This window comes from Nothoprocta perdicaria, unplaced genomic scaffold (assembly GCF_003342845.1).
Source record: "Nothoprocta perdicaria isolate Ctin4 unplaced genomic scaffold, notPer1 scaffold_74, whole genome shotgun sequence".
NCBI lineage: Eukaryota > Metazoa > Chordata > Aves > Tinamiformes > Tinamidae > Nothoprocta > Nothoprocta perdicaria.
The window spans coordinates 1,806,056-1,828,938 of NW_020456021.1; the positions used below are offsets into that span (position 1 = coordinate 1,806,056).

Below are 22,883 nucleotides of genomic sequence, written 5' to 3' on the forward strand. Positions count from 1 at the left end.
TGCAATGCACTGGCACTAGTGAACTGCAGCCCTCCCTTGACAGGGCTAGGAGTGCTAGTACCAACTGCTTGAGACCAGATACTAGTTTGCATTCACCAGAACGAGAAAGGTATAAAATAAAGACTTATGAATTTCTTGTCATCTGTGCTGGTGATCTCTATCAGTTTTGTTTTTCTTCACATGAGTACTCTTCCTATCTGTACTTTCATGTCTGCTTTGGTATTTGTAGATGTTTTTGCTCCTATATTCATGTATGTCCTGTAAGTTGTGYGTTGGAGTTTATAACTGCTTCTGGCTTCTTTCCTTGTTTTAGTTCAAGCTGATGTCATTGCTTACAAAAGTCCTCAGTATGCTGATAAAAGCATTACATTCTTAAGCGAAGTATTTTGAAGAAGCACGATGTGATTGTTAGTCTTCATCATCATTGCTAAAACGTATAACATTTATTTCTTGCCTGTTCTGTGAACTGCTCGTAAGGCAGTGACATATCCTACAAGTTATATGGCAAAACTCTCATATTTCAAACCAGAATTGTAGTTTGTATAATAGTATATTTTCTACAAATGAACTACTCAAACTTCATTGCTTCCTTAATCTAATCTGTTGCTTCTGCCTTTGCATCTGCTTAAATAACAAGGTGATCAGTGCATTAATTTTCTCACTCTATGACTTGATATTGAGGTTGACATAATCCTTAGGGAGTCATTCTATAATTTAAATTAAATACTAAATAATTCCTTAAATTCTGCACATGTATTATGGATAATTTCTTTACTTTTCGTATTAAAATAACTTGGCTCAAAATCTTAAGTAAACCAAATGCTAATGATTTGTTTGATAGGCAGGAATGTTCCACAAGGGAGTTTCTCAGTGTCTAAGAGTTATTCCATTTTTTCTAAGAATTACTACTTTTTAAGGTGAATTTCAGTTTTTACTAAAGGCAATAACAGATTTCTCTTGACAATATTGAAAATATAATTTAATCTATGCAATTTACATTTAATTAATATGGCAGCTAGTAATAATATGATGATAGCCACTCACAATGTGGTGGTTAAATCAGTTGCCTCATTTTCACTGGCAGGGGAAAGGACATGTAAATAAAAGCAGTAAGCAATTGCTTTTGTCTTTTATTTAAATATTTTCTTCTTTGGATCACATGTGGAATTCCCCTCCCCTTCTGCCTCCTTTCCCATTGCTCCTTGATTGGAGTTTTAGTTCTCAAATTCTCAAAATTGTGCTCTTGTACACGAGTGACTAAGTGATCTGTTGAAAATATCTCAACTAGATCTACAATAACTTAAGAACTAGCCAGAGATATTATAGCTAGTATATATGTAATTACCCCAAAATATAATAGAAATAAGACAGTGCACAAATGAATACATGATACTGTTTTGGATTAAATAAAATACGTTTATAGCAGCAGAATATTAGTAATTATGTGTATAGGTATATACAGCTGCATTCATATATAAGCAGGTATTTTATAGTGTGTGGACGTAGATAGTGTATGTTTTGTAATTTCATTTCGAGCTGAGTATTCAATGAAAGAATAGTTGACAATCCTAAAATACTTCATTATTCTAGTTTAAATTTGTCATTGTTGCTAACTAGATCTATCATGAATTTGTGATTCATCTCCAACAGCTTTTTACTACTAGGYACTGAATTGAATCTGCAGAATTTTTCTAAGTACCTTATTAAAAAAAATAATCAATCTAGGTTAGTGGCTTCTACCATTTACTAAACGTTAGGTTATGTTGAATCATCTGTAGGCATGGTCCATAAAAATAGTGTGTCACTGTGAAATTTTTCTGCCCATGCTTTAAGTAGTCCCAGAGGGTGATTGAATAATTGCTTTTGGTTTTGGTCCTTCGCTGGGTTAAAAAAACCCTCTTTTTTAAYGATGTTTGTGTTCAAAATTTCCATGATGGTTCTGTTGCAAATAATACATACCTATGTGGTTCTGTTAGGGTATTAGTGACATGCATTTCTTACCTTTGGACACAGATGTCATTATTCCAATGTACCAAAGTTTTGGAGCAAGATATTAAATACGTAAAAAATATTAAACCATTTGGAGAGGGGAGAGTGGTTTTAGAAGCTTCATCCTTCACTACTGAATGTTTTAGCATGAGATAAGTGATCAGTCACTTATAMTCACAGAGATGTCTTTCAGTTTGAAGATCAAAGAATTAAGTTCAAGGTGTTCAAAAAGCATTTTGTGTCTGTGCTGGACAAACAGGAGTAATGGCCTTAAGTTACAGTAAGATAGGTTCCTATTAAACATCAGAAAGTGCTTCTGAAAGTGTGCATAATTAATGATATGGAAAGGTTGCCTAGACTAGATGCTCTAAGAAGAGATTAAACAGAATTCTGTAGTTGCTCCTGCTTATAGCAAGGAAATATATATTACCTGAATTTGTGAAGCTCAATCAGTATAGCACCACTTTTTTATTATTATGTGTAAGAAATGTGTGTTTAAGCTTTTGGTGTTTTTTTTTTTAGTAAGTGGATTTGTTTTTTCTCAAAATATATTTGTAGATTTTATTTTAAAATTTGGCCTTTTAGGCCTCAGAGTATGAAGATAGAATTCCAAATGTGGCATTACATATTTTCTTCAATGAAATTATGAGTATACTCATCTGTGGAAAATTCATTCTGCTCTGTTCCCCTAACATTTTGTCTCAGACAGCATAAAATAGATTGCAGTTGGCACTGCAAGTTAGAACAGTCCACTTGAATTTTTTAACAAATGCTTTTAGCTCTGTGTAACTGACTGATAATAGAGCACCATTTCTCTGTGTTAATGCTTTACTGGGAGAAAAAAAAATCCTTGAATTCTATATAACATTTATCATTTAGAATGGTTGGAGCAATTGTTATTTTGAAGAAGCTGCTGTGCCAGCAAGAGCAAAAGTCATTGTATTACCAGCAGAAAAGTTCTTTTAACGGTGTATGTACTAGTTTTGAATGTATAATCCTTTTCAGTTGCACTAAAAATCAGAAAAGAAACTCTTTTTTATGCTATTGTAAGCTACATCATTTGTAAAAGAAAAGACTGCTAGTTTAACTGGACTGGCCAACTGCCCTTGCTTTGATGCAGGCCCACCTGAGCACTATGGTAGGTGGACTACTTTGGTACCAAACTTAATCCTTTGGATATTTGGCATAGTATGCTAGGATATTCAAGAAGATCTAGCCTTGATTCACAGATTCTCCAGAGAAAACAGACCCAGCTCACTCAGCCTCTCTTCATACGAGAGATGTTCCATTCCCTTAATCATCCTGGTTGCCCTTCTCTGGACCCTCTCCAGAAGCTCCAYGTCCCTCCTATACTGGGGTGCCCAGAACTGAACACAGTACTCCAGGTGCGGCCTCACCAGAGCTGAGGAGAGCTGAGTTGATTTACTGCATGTATATGCAATTACACTCTCCGATCTTTTTTTTCCCCTCCCATTTATTCTAACTGCTAACTGACCTAACTGCTTTGGTCAAAAAAAAAAAAAAAAAAAAAAAAAAAAAAAAAAAAGTCTTGTAGAGGTTTCTGTGCTGATGTGCAAGACATATGTTAGCTCATAAAACAGTTGCAAATACCCTCTAATGCCATTGAAAATGTTTTTGTGCAGCCACTGCTTCCATTAGTGTATTATTTCATTACTGATCTGTTTTCTTCACCGTGTCTCAAAATTTTCACTATTTTTTCCTTGTAAGTTGAGTGTCATGTCTGTAGAATAGAAAAATCTATGTGCAGTCAGCAGCTTCAGTTCAGGAGGGCCCCAAGGCCTGAGATTTAAGTGCAATACCCTGTTCCAATTCACTAGCAATTTCTCATCATAGTATCAACTCTCCTAGATGAGCTAGTGTTTAATAWGTTAGCCAGTGATAGTTATTTTATAATACATGTTGTGTCTTTTATTTATAAGTTTCTTGTATAACAGGCAAATATAGGCTGTCATAGCAGATAACACAAAAACATGGGCAGAGCAAATAGGTAATATTCGTAAGCTTTGGTGCTGAGAGGTTTAATTAGTGGAATTCTGAGCAAGGAAGCTGAAGAGCCCATCAGAGCAGTCAGACCAAGCACACCTGCAAAACACAGCCCTGCTCTGTCGGATACAGTCCGAGATGTTGGCTCCAACAGGAGCAAAATGTCACAAAGATCTTTCAGGACTTTTTCCGCCAGTTGGTCACTGCCATCTAACAAATACACAATTTGAAACAGTCATTTGATCCAGTTAAGTCCTATCCAGACTTTTTTTGATTTCAGTGTGATTTTTATTAACTTTKTTTTTTTTTTTAGTGATTTTGGAATATTAGCTGTTTATATCACATGCTTTTAAAGGTTGTATTGATTCTGACTGTTTTTATTTAAAATAATGCAGAGGAAAATAGCTATTTGCATTAGGTGTGCAATGTATTTTTTTTCCTTACAACCATGTAAAAGGATAGATTGTTGCATGTTTGTCTGCATTGTAATGTTGCTCTTAATCATTCAAAATTCAATGAAAGGGAGCATGTTAGCAAAGTTTGTACTGCATGACCTAGTTAATTCTATCAACTGCTATTTAGTATTTATAGYAGTTATCAGCATATTAAGGGCTTTGACTGAGTGCACTGATGCATTAACATTTTCTTTAACTCTTGCTTTGGAGAGAAAGAGAAACTAACCACTAACAACCTGTCTTCTGAAATATATTCCTAAATGTTCAGGTGATGCTAATCTCCTTGAAGCTTTTGTTATTTGCATGCTCCATAAATGAACCCCTTTTCCTTTTCACATGGACTGGAAAAATTCCGCAGAAAGTGAAATATTAGATAGTTGTGCAGAGTTTATATACAATGTTTATATACAATGTCACTTTATAGTCATATAACATCACCACAAGAAAAGCAATGCTCATCTGTAGTGTATTATTTACTACTCTAAATTAAATGAGCTTTTTAAAGAAAAAAATATATGACACCATTTTTCCCCAATTCAAATCTTTTTTATGTATTTACTTCTATAACATGCAACCTAGTGGAATGCATTTCAGGGATTCTGAGAAATGAGTACCAATTCGCTGCATGCACCTGCAGTGTATATTGTAAAATTAAGTGTATTAAGTGTATTTGTGTATTGGCAATACACAAATTTGAGAAGTCTAGTTGTTGCTAATTGATTTGCCTTTGCAGTATGTAAAAATGACACTTTAATGAAAAATGAATACAGTATTGCTCTCCATTAAATTAACACAGCAGATTAAACATTAAGTTACTTAAGAGAGAGTAACTGCTTATTGAGTAATGCTCCTCTGAGAAATTCACACTTAAATTTTTGAATCTTCTTGTTTCTTTGAAAGAACCAAGTAGTCAAGAGTAAGTAGTTAACACTGTCATACTGAGTCTTTAAAATCTGAGCTCTAGTTTCTACTAAGGTGTTCAGTTAAAAGAATACAATCTACTTCAGAAAAACTTCAAAGTGAACAGAATGTGAAGATAGAAGTGCTCAAGACAGTAATGCTGTTTTGTGGTATATAGTATAATAGAAGTATAGCCTTTAACGTCTACAGAGATTCTTCATACTAGCAGCTATGCAGTCATAAGAGACTGTTCAGGCCCATTACAGCTGGACTGCAGTTGGACCACGGGAGCTTTAGAAACTGATTTGTACTCTTAGACTTTTAACCGAGAATGCATTTTTTCAGTGCAGAGATCTAGGAAAAAAAGTAGGATGGCAACATGTGCATACAGTCTCTGAAAAACGCTTCTAGTTTCAAATTACAGCTTCCTGTGTGAGAGAAAGACATCTAAATCTATGATTTGAGAATATTTAAAAAAATAGGGTGCACTATAAGAAAGATTTATTAACCCCAAATCCTGCTTATTTGAACACATATTCTGTTTGTTTGAACTATAATGCTTCTGCAGACAGCAGACGTAAATGCAGTACACCTGGGAATCTGAAAACTGTTAAAAAGAAACGTTATTAAATGACAYTTTATCTGTTTCCTTACTTTAAGGGTATTTTTCCAGTCCCCAAACCCATATATCTTAATTTTATCACAGACTAAATATCCTGTTTTTTTCCTGTTTTGTTGAACGGGCAAGCAGGGGTAGATGGTCCCCCTCCCTAGAGAGGAGACGACCTACTAGTCCCAGGATTCATATCCAGCATGCATCTCCGGAGGATGACAGGTACTGGTCAACTCCTCCCAGCTGAAAAGGGGCTTACTGCATCTTGCACTCTCAGAGGACTATACTGAAGCTTAAAATATAGAGACTTCTAGCTTCCAGAAGTCCAAAACAAAACAGCAGCTTAGATATCTTCTCTGCCTTTTGTTCAACTGTTATAAAGCACCTAGAAATTACTGTCTGTTCAAATCTTCTGTTTGTCTGAACAGTGACAAGCCATGAAGTGTCTAATGCAACAGAGCAACATCTGTGTCAATGCTCTTCAGTCTGGTTTTACCTGCTTCTGTAATTGTTCGTGGCATTTTCACTGTGGTGCTTTATAATATGTTATGTATCTGTTGTAGAGTCTGTTTTGTCGAGGTATTTATTTTTATTTTAGTTGTTCTTTTTTTTTTTCTGACACTGTTTCTAGAGAAAATAATCATATATTGGAACTGCCTGTTACRCACATTAATTAGTATTGGCACTGTTACTTAATTCCATCCTAAATTAGGAATGTCTTCATGGAATAAGTTTTCTTAACAAGGTAAGTTTTGCTTAAAAAAAGCCAGTGCCTTGAACATACTTTTATGCCAAATTATCAACTATGATGAATAGAAGCATTTATATTTTTCCTGTCATGAACTTCCTACTCAAATCAGTTTTGGTTGTTGGTTGGTAGTASTGATTTTTTATGTCTTTTTTTATAWTTTTAATTTTTTATGTCTTTGTACTTAGGTCCATTTTTTTTAATCAAAGCAGATAGGTGGTAATTCTACTAAAATTCAACATTTGCCCTTCAAATATTTTGTTTTATAATGAATGGCAGGATAAAGGTGATTCATGTAAATAATCCATATTTCTGTAACTTACGGTGCTGGTCCTAAAACTGTAAGATGGATATATGGATATATATTTTTTTTCATTTACTGCAGTGTAACTGTTTACCATTGCTTATGACTATCTACAGTAGTTACATTTGTACTGCAGTCTGTCTCACTACCACTAGCTGGCTTTATTCGACTAATATAAAGTGGAGAGTGTGYGAAACCTATAACTGTATTTGGATATTATTTCTCCTTTTTCAAGTGTAAGCCAGCATTATAAATTATAAACTTGTGAAACATTATTTCAAAACTCTTATGGAGTTCTTACAGATACTTCTTACAGAGCCTGCATTTTGCCAACACTAATCCTGGGCCATTTGATGGGACAGCAGTTTATTATCAACAAATGTACTTTGGTAACTGTAGAGGTTTTTAAGTAACTTTGCTTTCCATTTTTGAAGTCTATGGAAAGACTGTCTTTGATTTCAGTGGATTATACCTCATGTTAAAATCTTGTTATCCTGAAGTGATAGGTATTTTTATCACATACAGAAGTGAAATGGGAATTTCATCTGAATACTCTAATTCTTGTAGAATTGTAATTCTTTCAATGTYACTCAGTTTGCCAAGAGTATGAAGGATTGAAATGATGTAATAGATGTTAGGAAACACATTACAGTAAAGCATTTGTAGGTTTAGAAACTGTTGTAAGATTCTCAATCAAAAAGGAATGGCAGTCTAACTTGCTTAGTTGAAATCTGTTCCTTCCTGTAGCTCTTGCAAAAATCAAAATGATCAGAAGGGATGGGGTGTGTGGAAGTCTTGTGGGTAATCTGGTCAAAAGATGCCATGATGACTACATCATCCCTGGAGCACTGATGGAGCTCAGAGCAGCTGAGGTTGCCTAGTTAGAGCCTCCTTGTTCTATGTTCTTTCTGCCCAATTAAAAGGAGTTAAAAGAATGTGGGGTTCTTCATGTTATATGTCCAATAGAAAATGAAGAAGAGTCCAAAACATGCAGTTTAATGTAACTGCTATGCAATGATTCAACCTTCTTCTTCCAGAGAGTAAAGGATTAATTAAGGGAAGGTGAGCATTGTAGACCTTGACTGATGTCTTGAACTTTGAACCTCCCCTGTKACTTGACCTTCCTCAGAGTATTTCAATTTCACTTGTTTTCTGCCATCACCAGGATAGTCACGTAGTGCAGAGTGGTAGCACATATTGGTCCAGCACAGCTGCTGAGAAAGCACAGTTCTCTAAAGTTCATCAGCAGATGAACTAGCGTAACTCATGCTTAAATCTAGATAGTCTACCTAGTATGTAGAATATCAGCAAGGGCATCAAAGGCAATTCACCTTTGTAAAAAGCTTTTGTTATTGTTGTTTATGTTTCCATTCATTCTGGTTATTTCCCATAGCTTTATTTGACAGACAATGCTGACGGTCAGAACAACTCACATATGACATTTATGGTTTTAAGATATGTTTTTATCAAATTAATAGCTCATGAAGTGGGTGCCAAGTGAATGCATATCTGAAGGACAGACTGGGATAACTAACTTCTGATCACCACTTTCCAATCATATCTTCATAGATTAATTGAATTTGATAGATGTCATCTCACACTTCATTTGCATGCGTTCTGGAATTATCTTACAAAGTGGCCTAATTTGCATATAGGGTGGAATCAAGATCTATTCCTAAATGTATTTTTTAAAATGACTTGTGCATTATTTTTAATCATTTAAATTCAGTATTTGCAGTATTTATTGATAATCATATCATAATTTATATTAAAGATCATGGCAAGGTTATTGCTATTCTGTAATTCATTCACCTGCCATATCAAAAAAATCACCTGATACATGTTGACAAGATGAAGAAATGGTTTATACTTCGATGTTTAAAGGAATGTTAGAAAATTAGAGTAAGAAAACCTTTTTTAACGTGAAAGACAACCTGATAGCTGGAGAAATGTGAAAGGATGAAATCATAATGATAGTGAAACTTTAGCACTTAATGGTAGGTAAAAGTTTTATTCGGACCATGCTTTTTGAGAATCTTTTATGCAATTTCAGCATATAATTAAGACTAAATAAAATACATTATTTTCAATTTGACAAGCAGATACATTCAGTTATTGAGAAGTAGTTTTTGGTGGTCACATAGGTTTGTGTAAAAGTGATCTTGAGGTCAGTTGTGGAGCAAGTAGCCCATTGATATCATCTTGAAAAGGGTTATCATGTACTGACCAACAGCAGACTAATTTGAACTGGAATATTCTGTYTTTCCTGTCTTCCCAGCAACACTGCCATTTGTGTCAGGGACATAAAATTGCAAGACATGAATTTGTAGTGCTGTGTGTGAATATGAAGAGTGACCACGGTTTCAGAGTAGCTATGACCACTCAGATGACATGCAACATAGATACAGCCTTCCAGAAATCCTCAGGAAAATTCAGGGAGTATTGAGCATGGCATTCTTGATATCTTAAGACTAAATAAGTAAACAAACCAGCCAAAAATGACTGAAATCTCTTTTACAGTAATCATTAATAATCATTTATTTAAAAATCTACAGTTTTTTTGTGACAATTATTTTGTCACTTTATGAATATCAGTCTTTAATTTTGATAAGAAGATTAACATATTTATATTTAAAGATATTTTTTATACTCAACAAAACTGTTTCAAAGCACATGAGTCTTCATAAAGTGTGAATAGCCTGTGGGTAATATGAGTGACAATAAGAATTTTTCTTTTACTAGCAAGCCAACCATTTTGAACATATGGGATATATTATCTCTTTTGATAATCTTTGTATGTCTTCGATTAATTGTTTTCCCACCAGATACAAATTTATGGGTTTAGGAATTCCTGACATTCTTTACTTGGTGCTTTGGAAGAAAATGTCTAGTGGGTGAGTTTTCAGGAATGAAGAAGTTAGGAGAGGGTAGAGGACCACGCTTACAGTACTTCTCACTGTTGAGTACAGGTTCTTATCTGGAAGTTGCATAAGGGAGGATCAGCATATAGACTGAGGTATTTTCTCCAACATACTCTGTTGTATCAAATTCACTGAGAAAACTATACAGAGGCTTGGTCTTCACCACAATTAGGAAAAAAAAATCCCTTAACAGCTTCATCAGTCCCACAAAGTCTTCTGGATAACTAAAACTTGTTTATATTTCTACATAAAAATCTGGGAAGAAGTCACCATGCAGACATACGTGCCTACATCAGCCATGGAACCAATATAACTCTAGCATAGAGAGTCTCTGTGTTCCTGCTCTTATGTTGCAATAAAGAAACATCTGTTAACGTCTTTCTGAAAAAAAAATAGTGGTATATTATAGATTTTTGGAAGAAGACTTGTTTTGGAAATGTAAATAGCAGGAAATACAATACAATACAATTTTTCATCTATTGATGAAATCTCTCGAAACTATAGCATTCATTTCATAAAACACATTTTTTTTTCTGTGTGATCTTATTCCTCTTAATTTCTGAAAGCAAGACTGATAAAATTTACTTTGTCTAGCAATCTCATTGGTCAGAATAGATATAATACTAGTTCTAAATGCTGTATTTACAATGTAAGGTTATCTGTTTCAAAGAGTTTCTTGTGGAGACCACTTGTGTTTGACTCTAATTCCTTTTACCCCAAATGTCAGTYCTACCCACATGTAAGATGGAGTAAGTGGGACAGCAGTTTTCAGAGATATAAGAACTTGTGCAGTGTTTCATGAAGTTACTCGGACGGAAAAATTATCCATGTTTTTGTAGGACTGTGTCCAAAATGAGAAATGTTTTTCTCTGTTTGTTAAAGAGTATTTGAGCAAAATAGATTTTAAGCATTCATTTTAAGAAAATGATTTCTTTGTGACATCATGAAATGTGAAGAATGTATCTGTATGTAAACATCAGCACTGTCCACTGTATTGTGACATGGCAGGTAACTGTTCACCTTTCTCAGTAGTTGTTTAGCTTTTATGACCTTAAAAAAAATGTTAGCATTTATTCAGCATACTGAATTTTTAGATACAAATTTAATATATACTCCAGATTACTAGTAGATTTTGATCAGTGTGTTCAGTAAAAGGTATTTTAAAAAATCTTAATACATCTTATTTTGAAAAAGCTTTATTTTCTACCCTATGTTGTTGTTCTACTGTATTGGTAACCAACAAGCCAGTAATACTGACAGCAACTTGAAAGCTGGGAACAAATTCAAAGGTTCATAAACAGCTTCATCATATTTAAAAATACTATAGAAGTTAAGAAATATTCTGAACAATATTTTATTTTTCTTAAAAATTGAATAGTGATGAGAGTTTTTTCTACTTTTGTTGTTTCTTATATATCACTGTAGCAGAACAGTTTGCAATTGGATATGAAGTGTAAAGAGTTAGATACAGGTTAATTTGTTAGGCTAATTAATAAATCCTGTAGATAAGTTCCTTGAGAGGCTGAGAGGTATGATAGTAAGCTACAGTGCTGTCATTCAACATATAGAATATAAAGATTTTTTTAAAAAATGGCTTATGCTTTTTTTTTTCACTTTATTGCAGTACAGATTGTTAAAATGTTGCCTCAGAATTCCAAAATTCCCTTAAATGTAGTGATTAAATCAACAAAAGGGGGAATGAGGATCATAGTCTTGCTCAGCAGATAGTGCCATAATGTTTCTGGTTAATATATTTGACTGCATGTCTCCACCTTCACTGCATGTGACCATCTCTCTGTTTCTGCTCATTCTGCCCAAATTCACATCCATGTTTCCAAATTTTGTGAAGAACAAGGACGCTGGAGTCTTGCATTCCAAAACAGGACAGTGTAGACCACCTAAGTGCTAAACCTGGAGCAGCACAGAGGTATCCTTATTTACTCAAATTTTAGTTCCAATTAAATGAGGTATTGGTTTTATGCTATGAGTAGCTTCTTGATATGCTTTGCCTGATATTTTTATATATTGGCTTTTTATTCTTTTCATGTGTAAGTGCTTGGTATGCATGTCTTGTTCACACATAATATTTAGTACTCTGTTTTAAAAGCTAAATTTTAATATGTCACAGATGTCATATTTCTGACATATGTGTCTCTCAGTGACAACACAGAGACCACAGAACTATGTTCAACTCACTAGTACTATATTTCTTTGTCACTTCTCACAAAGTGGCATTTCTTACTGTTAGTTTTCCTCTGCTCTGTCCTTTTGAGGAATTGAATGAAGCTATGAAGTGGCTGTGTGCACTATTTCTCCATTGCTGTTAATGTCAAAGTAAATTATGTAAAGGCATAAGAGGAAAATAAGCCCCCTGATAACCACATCGAAGATGAAAATGGTGCCAGAGGACATTGGAAGGATGATGTGACATTCAGTGCAACTGCACATAAGTTTAAATAATTTGTTAACCTTAGAGTTAAAGTAAAAGTTACAGCATTTAGGATGAGTTTCCATGTGTATGCATCTTGAATTGGTCCTGAAAAAAAAAAAAAAAAAAAAAGATAATGACAACAAACACAAAAATTACTGGAGAAAAAAAATCTGAGGGAATTTTAGTTTGTAACATGAGAGAGTATTTATTGAAAGAACATTTATTCTTTCAAGAATTAGAAGCCATGCAGTAATAATCTCTGTTCTTGCATGTTCCTGCAAAAATTTTTCTTTATCATTTTCTACTATTTTCTTTGTTGTTAAGTATTCTGTGTTACATTGCAGTGCTGTTCAAATTCTGCAGTGGGTACAAAGCATGAAAAACCACTGTGRTTGTATTCTTTGAACATAAGATGGTGTATTCCAGTTCAGACACTGGATTTCTCTTCATAGCCAGCAATGCTTATAATGATTTTTTTCCTTTAATATTTTTTATCTGTTTGTTTTACCCTTGGTAATTCTTTTCTTGTCATCTTGTCATTTTCTTGTCAATATTTCTTTGTCATCTSTTGTGTGTAACATGCAAGTGAGGTTTTCTCAGCATGTCTGGTTTCATTGTAGTTAATCACTCCTCATTTTTGTCTGCTCTTGAAATAGTTTATGCACTTTTTAAAACTAAAGGACTAATGTACCKTTATAATTATCAGCTTTTTCAATTTGTTGATCTTAATTTCTAAATACYGACATTGCCACGGATAGTAGGAACAGCTTTGTAACAGGGAAGACTGTGTAGAGATACCACAGATGTCTAGTCCTAGATCATAAAGGTGAAGCATGCTTTACCATCACTCTCAAATTCATTGACTTGCATTATTCACTCTGTGAAATTCATTGACTTGTTTTATTCCCTATTTACTCCCAAATTAAATACTTAGATCACAAAGGTAACTGATGCCTTTTCAAAATGCAGCCACGGAAAGAAAGACCTCGCTTTGCTGCTTGAGTGGTGATTGACTGGCCTGTGACCCAGGTTAAGGAAAAAGAACGATCAAGAATGTTTAATATCATTTCCTGACCCTGTTGATCCTGCAACAGTTGTTTTCTTACTGCCTACTCTGCAATTGGTTTTTACTGCTGTCAACGGATGGCTAAAAGGCCTGTGAGAAAGATGCTTTTTCTAATCAAATAGAACTTTTTAAATGGGAACTAATTGTGTGCTCAGTCAGGGTTAATGTTTTGTTTGAACCTTCACACCATCAGGCTCATGGAAAGCTAATGAAGTCCCTGTGATTCCCAGTTCACCAGCCTGTTCAGGAATGTAGTTATTACTACATCATCTGTCAGCCATTTCTGTCATTACCTTTACAATACATTGCTAATAATCTTCATATAAGCTTCATATGTTTTGTATTCTTTTTCTTTTTTGTTTATTTCTTTTCTGACATCTCATTTCACAGGCAGTCCAGAAAAGTGGAAAGATATAGCAGCCAAAAACAAACTAGGAAAGGCTCCGCAGCTGAAGCAGAAAGGTAGGATTGATGATATAATGTGCAGTAAACATTTCTCATAAGCAAACTGATTCCAGTGCCTCGAATATGCATCTAATATAACTGTTAAWGCAGAAAATGTGTAACACTACCAAAAACTATGTTGTTGTAACTTACAATATTTTTTAGTCTGTGTCTATATATTTGCTATGTTGCCATACATACAAAATTTTTATGGCTTTCTCCATCGTTGCATATAAACTTGAAAGATCGACAGTCCATTTAATGAACCAAACCTGAGTCCCATTGCCACTAATTTGATCTATGTCAAAGGAAAATTTGGAGCAGAATATTTAGCATATTTCGTTGGTATGAAATTAAACATCTCTTATTCTTTACTACTAAATTTATATCTAAAATCTTTGCCTTTTATAAGAACTTTGATGTTGAGAAATACATATAAACAGATTAATGACTCAAGGGTCTGCAGTCAAGTTAAAAACAAACAAATGGCACAGCTCAGGGTACTGACATAGCCTAAAAGCTGCAGAACAACTGATGTCACATGCATCAAAATGTTAGTTTCTAATATGCATTTTACGTGGGGAAAAACCTTTATTTTCAGAGAGACTATTTTCATTTTATAAAATACAAATGGTAAATTTCACATTTAAGTAATTATAGAAAATCTTATAGTCTGTCATTACATAAAACTAAATTCACCACTAGGACTTAATTTCTTGTTTCATTGAGTCTCCCTGTACAACTGTTATAATTGTAACTTCCAGCTTTCATTTTACAATAACTTAGAGTTATGTATTCAAATTCTAAAGAAAAAGGTGAAAAAATAAGAAAAAGAGGTATTGACTCAAGAATAGATCTAGTTAAGTGCTAACGCTTGTGTCAGCTTAAATATGAACAGTCACAAGGGATGAGATCCTGCTCATACCTGAAACAGGTTGAGGTGAATTTTGATTAGCAGATGTGCACATCTGTTTGCCTTGTAAGGTCTGAAAAACTTCCATGAACAACAAACATTTTTATTTTGATAAAATAAAATTTTATTTTCATAATGTGTATAATGCAGCAAAAATTCAGGAAAAGTTTTGCCATGGAGTTCTCTAAAGCCAGATTTCTCTTTGTCTTTCTTTTCCTTCTGATTTCTAACCGTAAAGGAAACTACTGCTTCCTTGACTTCCCATGGGACTGAGGCTACAGTGGTCTCATTTTGTGTGACTAAAAAGCTTGAAAGAAGCTGGGAAGAAAGATAATATGAGAGAGGGATAGAAAGTTAATGGAGAAATAAAAAAAAATAAGGGCAACATAAATAGAAAATATGGGAACATAAAGGATAAGGAAGAGAGTTCAGAAAAAAAAAAGACCTGCATCTAGAGAATATGTATGCATGCTTACATTTCAAACTTGAAATTGCAATGTACAACCTAAGGGTGTCTTCTAAAATTGTAATCATGCATAAACCAAAATACATATACTTCACTAAATTTTGTGCTTTTTTACTAAACCTAGATGGGGGTGTGAATCATAATTTTGAAATACTTCAAACTTCAAATATTGCAGATGGTTGGAACTTACTTGCAGGGACTGTGACTGTGAGGTGTTAATGCTGAATACATTAGCAACACATGGGCATTTCTTGTAAGGATAAGTATCTAATAACATTTAGGATAAATGGACTATTTGAGGCTTACGCAACATGCTTCTCTGCTTGAAACAACCATCCTAGGTCTGATTTTTACTTTTTTTTTCCAAGATATTTCACAGATTCTTACAGTTTTAACTCAAAATATACATCTAAGCATTGTTTCATGCCTATGAGAAAAAATGACTCCAAAAGCAACTGTGAAATATTGCAAATAGTGCCTTATATGCAGAATTTCTGTAGGATTTAATGGTTTGAAAGCTGGATTCTAAAGAAGACTTCAGTAAATCTAATGATTCATATGCTGAGCTTTGACAGCTTTTTTTTTTTTTTTTTTTTTTCATTGTTCAATCCCCATGTAATGGCTGTGCTCAGTATGCAGCGCTAAGTATATTGTTTTTTAAGCATCATGGAATCTATTGACAGGAGTCAATAGGGAAATCAGAAAAAGGAAAAGCACTAGGAAAAAAAGGAAAACTGGATAAAAGCAGTTTCCCAAGTTAAGGAAAATTTCTGAAACCAAGTGCCACARGGGAAAAGTGGATTATGCCTCTTCCTTTTACTCCTTCATAGCATGTGGTCCACACTTCTGCTTTCATAAAGTGATTCACTCCTGCTAGAAGTTAGACATGAAAGTATCTAAACACATCTGAGTACTCTATAATYGAAAAGTTAATACTGTATTAAAGCCAAGAGGTTTTGTTAAGAAGCCAAAAAAATGGCAAATAGAGCTCAATACTAGTTCTTCCCCTAATATCCATTTTTGTCTTAGATTTGGTCCTTATTTTCTTATATTCAGAGATCTTGTCAATTTAAGCTGATTACTGAGAATCAGAACCAGCATACTATCAGCTTCTTTATAAAACCCTTCAACATGCTATGTAAGTTTCTGGGTATTGGGATATCTTAGGGAGTTTACGTAAACAGAAGGAAGCAAATCCTTTTGGAATAGTTTGCAGAGGTTAAGAGTTCCCTGAATTCCATGGTAAGCCTTCAAAATGGAACTGTAACCTTTTCTGAAKAGGTAAAGCTGCTTACAAAAACATCCAGCATCTCTTTTTGTGTCTGTATGAATAAGACTATAAAACTATGATGAAAAATGGACTAAGACAACTCTTAATTTGCTTTCTTTTACCCCGAACTACTCACCCTAGAAATGCCAGACATGAGGCTGCATGTCAGGTTTTATCACAACATTACAACACAGTGTTTAACAGCATGGTACCTGCTATATTTTCCCGAGGATGCTCTGCCAGAGGTTTGCAAGATCAAGATGGTGAACACCTTTTTTCTTCATAGAAAGAAGCATGCATATGCAGCAGCCCGTTTCATATAATACACAGCAGTGAGACATGAGTCTGAAGCAAAAGGAGTTTTCTGAGGGTAAAGCAGGGTTGGGGCATTTAGATTCCCTGGCAGATAACCCTGGCCTGTTGGGTTAACAGAGCAGCTGCTCACAGGATTACCTTCTTTCACAAGGACCAGCGGTGCCTGGAGATGGCATTCACTCAAATGTGCTGCTTGCAGTCCCATTGCTACCACATCTCATTCCTCTCCTAATGTACTTCAGTTCTGTCTCAGTTCCTAGGTCATACACCAGCTTTTGTCTCTCGTAACTGTTCCTTTTTGTCTTATTCTCCTAACCAGCTATTTGCAGGATTCAACCTTTCAGCAACTGATTTTTCTTCTAACACAGTAAATCTTTTATTTTTAATTGCAATTTTCTTTTCATTTCTTTTTTCTTTTTCCCAATTTCCTTTTTAACTCTATCCTTCATTTTCATCCCAGGCATTTTTGCTCTTTATCTAAAACCCCAGCTGAGTCTGGCTTACCTTCATTTTATTTAGGCAGATCCTGTTTTGTCTAGTGGAAGGAAGAAGGTCTGTAAAGAGGGTGTTACTGAAGGAACAGCAGTAAGTTTTTGAGTGTCAGGTCAGGTGCCTGTTCTGTAATTGATGCACAAGTTCTCATAATGTTTCACTGGATTCTTAAATAAATTCCAAGATTAGTAAGCCTCTAACATGAAACAGATTAGAACTGGGCACATGACAACCATGTTAATTTTGAGTATATTTCTATTGTGAAAATAAAGTGAGGTCTGTGTTGCCTTGTATTAGATGTTTCAAAGCAAGTTATGTGTAATAGTGGTGATTCCCTTTAGGCCAACATAGAGAAATTGGCATTTTCAGAACTCAGTTCATCTTCCTTATCTTGGTTTCTCTTGCCACCAGGTGAATCTGTCTCTACAAGAATATTACAGGGAAGGTCCCCAGGGAAGGCGTGGAATTAATATTAAGCTTAGAAGAAATCCAGAGTGTGAAAGTAGGCAATTAGAGCATCCAAGCAATTTGTTGCAGTCCTTTAACAGTGTCATAAAAACACTGTGGGTGTGCTTATGATTAGTATGGTTTCCTGTTCAGAATACCACCAAAGGACAAAGTTCAAGATGGGAGGCATCTTGTATCATGCTTGCCACCCTCTCAGATGATGTTTTCAAATTTGGCACTGACTTGGTCTTTATCTAAAGAAATGAGGCTCCCATCTAGAATTAATAAAATTACTGAAACAGTCTTGCTTGTAGCTTCCACTTTCTTGAGGACAAGGTGAGAAGACAGTTGCTGTGAGGACATCTTAACTGAATGAACTGTATGACTGAGCATGAAAGAGAGAACAGCTATTTCAGATTCCTGTTATTTCAGTTCTCTGAAGTAGAGAATTAACTTTCAAAGAGCTGAGGAAGTTTTCAATTATTAAAAATATGTGGAAAAGCTTTTTGATAKGTTGTAAAAAGCACCAATGGTAGCATACACCTAGAGGCAACAAAAGCTCTAACACTGATTGCTAGGTTTACCTTCTCTTTCTCTAAATCTGTAATGTGTCAGRTTAGTTTACACATACAATATATGCAATTATTAAACTACTAGTAATTGTGCTTTATTTTCCTAAGAAAATTTGTCATTTTATTGCATATGTTTATGATGTTTTCATTAGTGGTCCTTCAGRATCCTTCTATTTTCTGGGGATTACAGCAGAATACTGCAGGATACTGAATACAGAAAATTTCAAGTTCCTAAAGAGAACAAGGGAATTACATATGTGCTTATTACTGTCCTTGTTTAGSACAGTAATAGGACATTTATACATTATACATTAATACATTACAATAGCATTTTTAATAAAAATAAAACATGTGCCTCAAAAACAAGAAATGTTTTGTGTTAAAACCAGGTGTTCATAGCCTGCTCTGTGGTAGTACTTTTCTGTGATGTGTGTTAGCCTGTGTTTGCTGTGTTGAGGATGCAGCTGGAGTTCTTGGCTAACTGTGCTACTCAGTGCAGAATATCAGCTTTGCAGCTAGCGTCGTGTGCATGTTGTGGAGCTCTGCAGTTTGCAGTTTGGAAAGATGAATTGTGGTCTGAATTAATGACCTTGGTCTGGAATGCCAGCAGTGGTCCTGCACCTGGGATCGGTGGTTCGTTCTTTGGTGGAGGGGGGCGTGGGGAAGTGTACCTGGAGCTAACAACTGAACGGTTTCTTTTTGGCCCTGATGTTTTAGGGGTCTGCCACCAGGTCTCTCTAGAAGGGGACTTCCAGCCCCACGAACGACTGAACAGCCAGTCATTAGGGGAAGGCATCACGCTCGCTCGAGGTCGAGTGAGCACTCTAGTATCAGACCTTTATGCTCTGTCCATCACCTAGCGCCCGGAGGGTCGGCGCCGGCTTCTCCGCTTCAGACAAGGTTGCTATTACATGTACAGCCCAGCTTTGTGTCCTGCCTCCCAGGTGTCGGTGTGGTGTTGTACTTTCCTGAGCATACATGGCGCGTTCACTCATTCTGGCACTGTAGATTATCCTCTCCTCATGGTATTTACACTTCTCCCATATCCTATATTCCGCCCAGCTTCACCATCCAGACAGTACTTTTTACTATTGAATTTGAGTAGTTACGCAGTGCAGAGTAAAAAACTGGCTGTGTTTTGTCCTTCCATTGCTGTGTTTTGTTTTGCATCCATATGAAAATTTCCAAAGCATTTCGCTTCAGTAGCGTGCAGGAAATGACCTGCCGTTTGCACAGCTAACTCTCACCCCACAGGCTAAGAGGAAGTCGGTTGTTCTACATATTATGAACGCTAAGAGTATTTTGAACGCAGGCAAATGTTTGCCTTGAAATTGCAAATGGTTGGCAAACTCCCCACGTGCGGCTCTAGTGTAGTAGACAAGCAGTGCCTGTCTGCTAGGATGTGTGTGACTTACAGTACAGGAAGGTTAAAGGTAAGCTCTCCCTTGAGCCATCAGCCTCCCGTCTTGCCTTTCCCTTTCCCTAGTTGTTGCCCTAATTCTTCCCTCTATACTAGTTCACCTAGTATAGAGGTGCACTGCATTACCAGTTTAGGAGCGGTCCAAAGATGTGTGTTAAACTCAGATACTCGGTACATCTGTAAGAAACAAGTAGTCAAGGGGCTCTGAAATAATGCTCGCTAGAATTCACCCATAGTTAACGGGATTTTTATATTTATTGCTTGCATTCCAGTTCTCTATAGCCTCTTGCAATTATTGCATCAGCACAAAGGGAATACAAATGTTCATAAATCATGAAGATGGCATTTTGTACAGTCCTTATACCAGTGCAGCAGATCATACTCTTAAAATTGTGGCTTATAATCACAGGTGACTCAGAAAACTGCTTACAGTTCAACAGTTCAGTGGGTTTTGGCTAGTACGTTCTCAAAGGGAAAAAAAWATRTATATATTTCTGCTCAGTTGATGGTAGTTAGAGAAACTAAAGCCATATAAATTCACTAGGTATCCAGATTTGAGTATGTGCATATGGCATACACCAGACTGTTTCAAACTCATCTTCTGCATATGCAATTGAACGCGTGTTTAGAACCCAGAATATATGAATTCTCTTYGTTTGGGTTATTTTATTTTTATTTTCATTTCATCTACAGAATACATCAACAAGGAAGTCCCACACAGTCTCCTCCTGCAGACACGTCCTTCAGCAGTCGCAGGGGAAGACAGCTACCGCAAGTTCCAGTAAGAAGTGGCAGTATAGAGCAAGGTATCAAATAATGAGCTTATCATAGCTCACACTCTTTGATTTCTTACCTTTCTTTGCTTTGCTTGAAGTCTGCTTTTGTAATTACATATTCAATGCTCTATTTCTACCACAAAGCAATAGAAGAGAATGAAAGCTTATTTCTAGTCTGGAAAGTCCAGCAGAGTTTGACAAGTGGCTTAATACGTTTCTGCCTGTCCACTTAAAATTTTCTATTAGAATCATTATACTTTCCATCCACATTTTTCCAGGAAGACATTTAGTTTGTGTTCAGTTAAAGAACTCAAGAGACAAAATTTTGACAACAAAGGAGTATTATTCGTTTCTTATTTTGTGATTTATATTAATTATTGTGCATTGCTAATGTAAATAACAAATATGTATTTTTTCCCTCTGGAATGAGATATTGGTCCAGTGAGTAAAGAATGAAAACAATCAGCATGAGAAATGTGAAAGCACAGGTTATCTGCCATTGCATTCGCAAAAATAAACTAGTAAACTGGAAAGAGAAGTTTTCGTTTTTGGAAAGTACAATGTAAGCCTAGTGGTTGTGGAAGATGTTTTTTGCATACAAATATCAAATAAGCATGAATATTGCTCTTGGTTTTTCTAGCAACAAACTCCACACAGAATATGAGCTATTATGGTAAAATGAAATGGCTGTAAAGTTAGCTTTAATATCACAGTGGGTAATATGTGTACACTTAGGGTTTTCTCTGTCTTCAAAAGCCTGTTTTCTCATTGACTACTAGCAACAATTTAGATTGCTGTAAACTACAAGGTTTTCTTCAACATGGAAATGAAAGGAATGCTCCTAATGTTAATATGTTGTAGTGCTTCTGCTTCTGACCTTTTACATAATGTTCCCAGCCATGACCTTTTCATAAAGGATTATAAAAACTTTTTTATATGATGCATAATGGTTTATACTAACATAAAATCAGCTTACATTAACTTTATGGCTTTGAGCAGTGATGGCATACTACACTACTAATCTTAAAGACATTTTCTTGTTTAATATTTATTGTGAATGATTATTATACTAATACAAGTGGGTCTTAGTTTCAGCTTTATATTTGAGTGTTCTGGTTTTGTTTCCTAATGAATGAAGTACTGTCTGGGTTATGAACTACTAAAAAGCTACATTTATAGCTTCTATTTTCACATATTAGTATATTAGAAGTTTAGAAATGAAATAGCATGCTTATTTTGTATTTCTTTTGCAATTCCAGAATTGGGTAGAATATATAAGGATGAATAGCTTTTAATTTAATTCAGCTTTTTTTTTTTKGGGGGGGGGGRGGGKGGGTGTTATTCATCTATCATCTTTCTCTTGTTTTTGGTAACTAACTATTATGCTGTGAATAAAATTCCATGAAAATGAGTAGAGGTGGATTGTTACACAGTTACACAGAAGGGCAAAAGAATAAAAGAAATTAAAAAGCTATTTTAAGTTTACAAAGTTGTTGATTCCTTGAAAATCCCTGAATTAATACTGTTTTGTTGAATATGTATTTACATTTATGATTGATATGCTTGTGATGTGTATAAAATACACAAAGAATATGCTATATATCCTTTATTTCACTGTTATGCATTATACTCCCTATTTCAATATGGCTGTATTACTGCAAATGCAATCCAAGAGATTTCCTTCTCTACATACAGTAGAGGGATGTCAAGGGACATCCTGTGCTTCAAGGGAATTCTGTGTAATATACTGTAAGCTATCATCTTGATATTGAAATAGTTGTTAAGGTTTTGCACTCTACTCCTGTGTCAGGAGAAAGATATGTATCTTATATACATATATCAATATATACATCTGTGAATCTAAATCTGTTTTACAGATCATAGTAATTGTTGTAAACAGACTGAATCTCTTTAAATCAAGACTGTTTTGTTATTGTCCTTTGGTATTTTCATATTCAGGAGACATAGAATAATCTATTCATGTAGTTTTATTATACATTGAAATTTACGTTATGCCAAAGTGAGAGTTAACAAAGGGTCAAGAGACTATTCGTAATTTTATCATGAGAAACAGTATCTGTAAAAGTTCTTGTAGACTGTATTCTAAAGGAAATAGTTGCCGAGGCTACTATGCAAGGAAAAATAAATGCTATGTACTTTCACTTGGAAGAGTTGTAAAAAATTTAGATGATGTTTGTAGCAAGCTCAATACATGACTGTAGCTGTTTCCAGTGCAACAGCATAAGCAGTACTTCCTAAGCTCTGAGATGCAAAGAAATCTTTTATCAGGACAAGGTTATGAAAAATTGATTATGAAAAATTAGTCTGGGTATGGCA

At 35.0% G+C, this 22,883-nt stretch overlaps 1 protein-coding gene across 41 annotated transcripts in view; it reads left to right on the forward strand.

The window, feature by feature from the left end:
- Positions 1-22,883, forward strand: part of LOC112957610 (regulating synaptic membrane exocytosis protein 1) — a 192,057-nt gene that overhangs the window by 88,772 nt on the left and 80,402 nt on the right. For 12 of the 41 annotated variants that reach the window (XM_026051292.1, XM_026051293.1, XM_026051310.1 and 9 more), the window contains 2 exons: positions 20-109; positions 20,464-20,576. In XM_026051292.1, coding sequence (XP_025907077.1) covers positions 20-109; positions 20,464-20,576 — 203 coding nt within the window. Of the gene's footprint in view, positions 1-19; positions 110-6,099; positions 6,184-11,783; positions 11,862-13,821; positions 13,894-19,067; positions 19,251-20,463; positions 20,577-22,883 lie in introns of all 41 variants that reach the window. The other 29 variants (XM_026051287.1, XM_026051289.1, XM_026051306.1 and 26 more) reach the window with 7 other exon arrangements.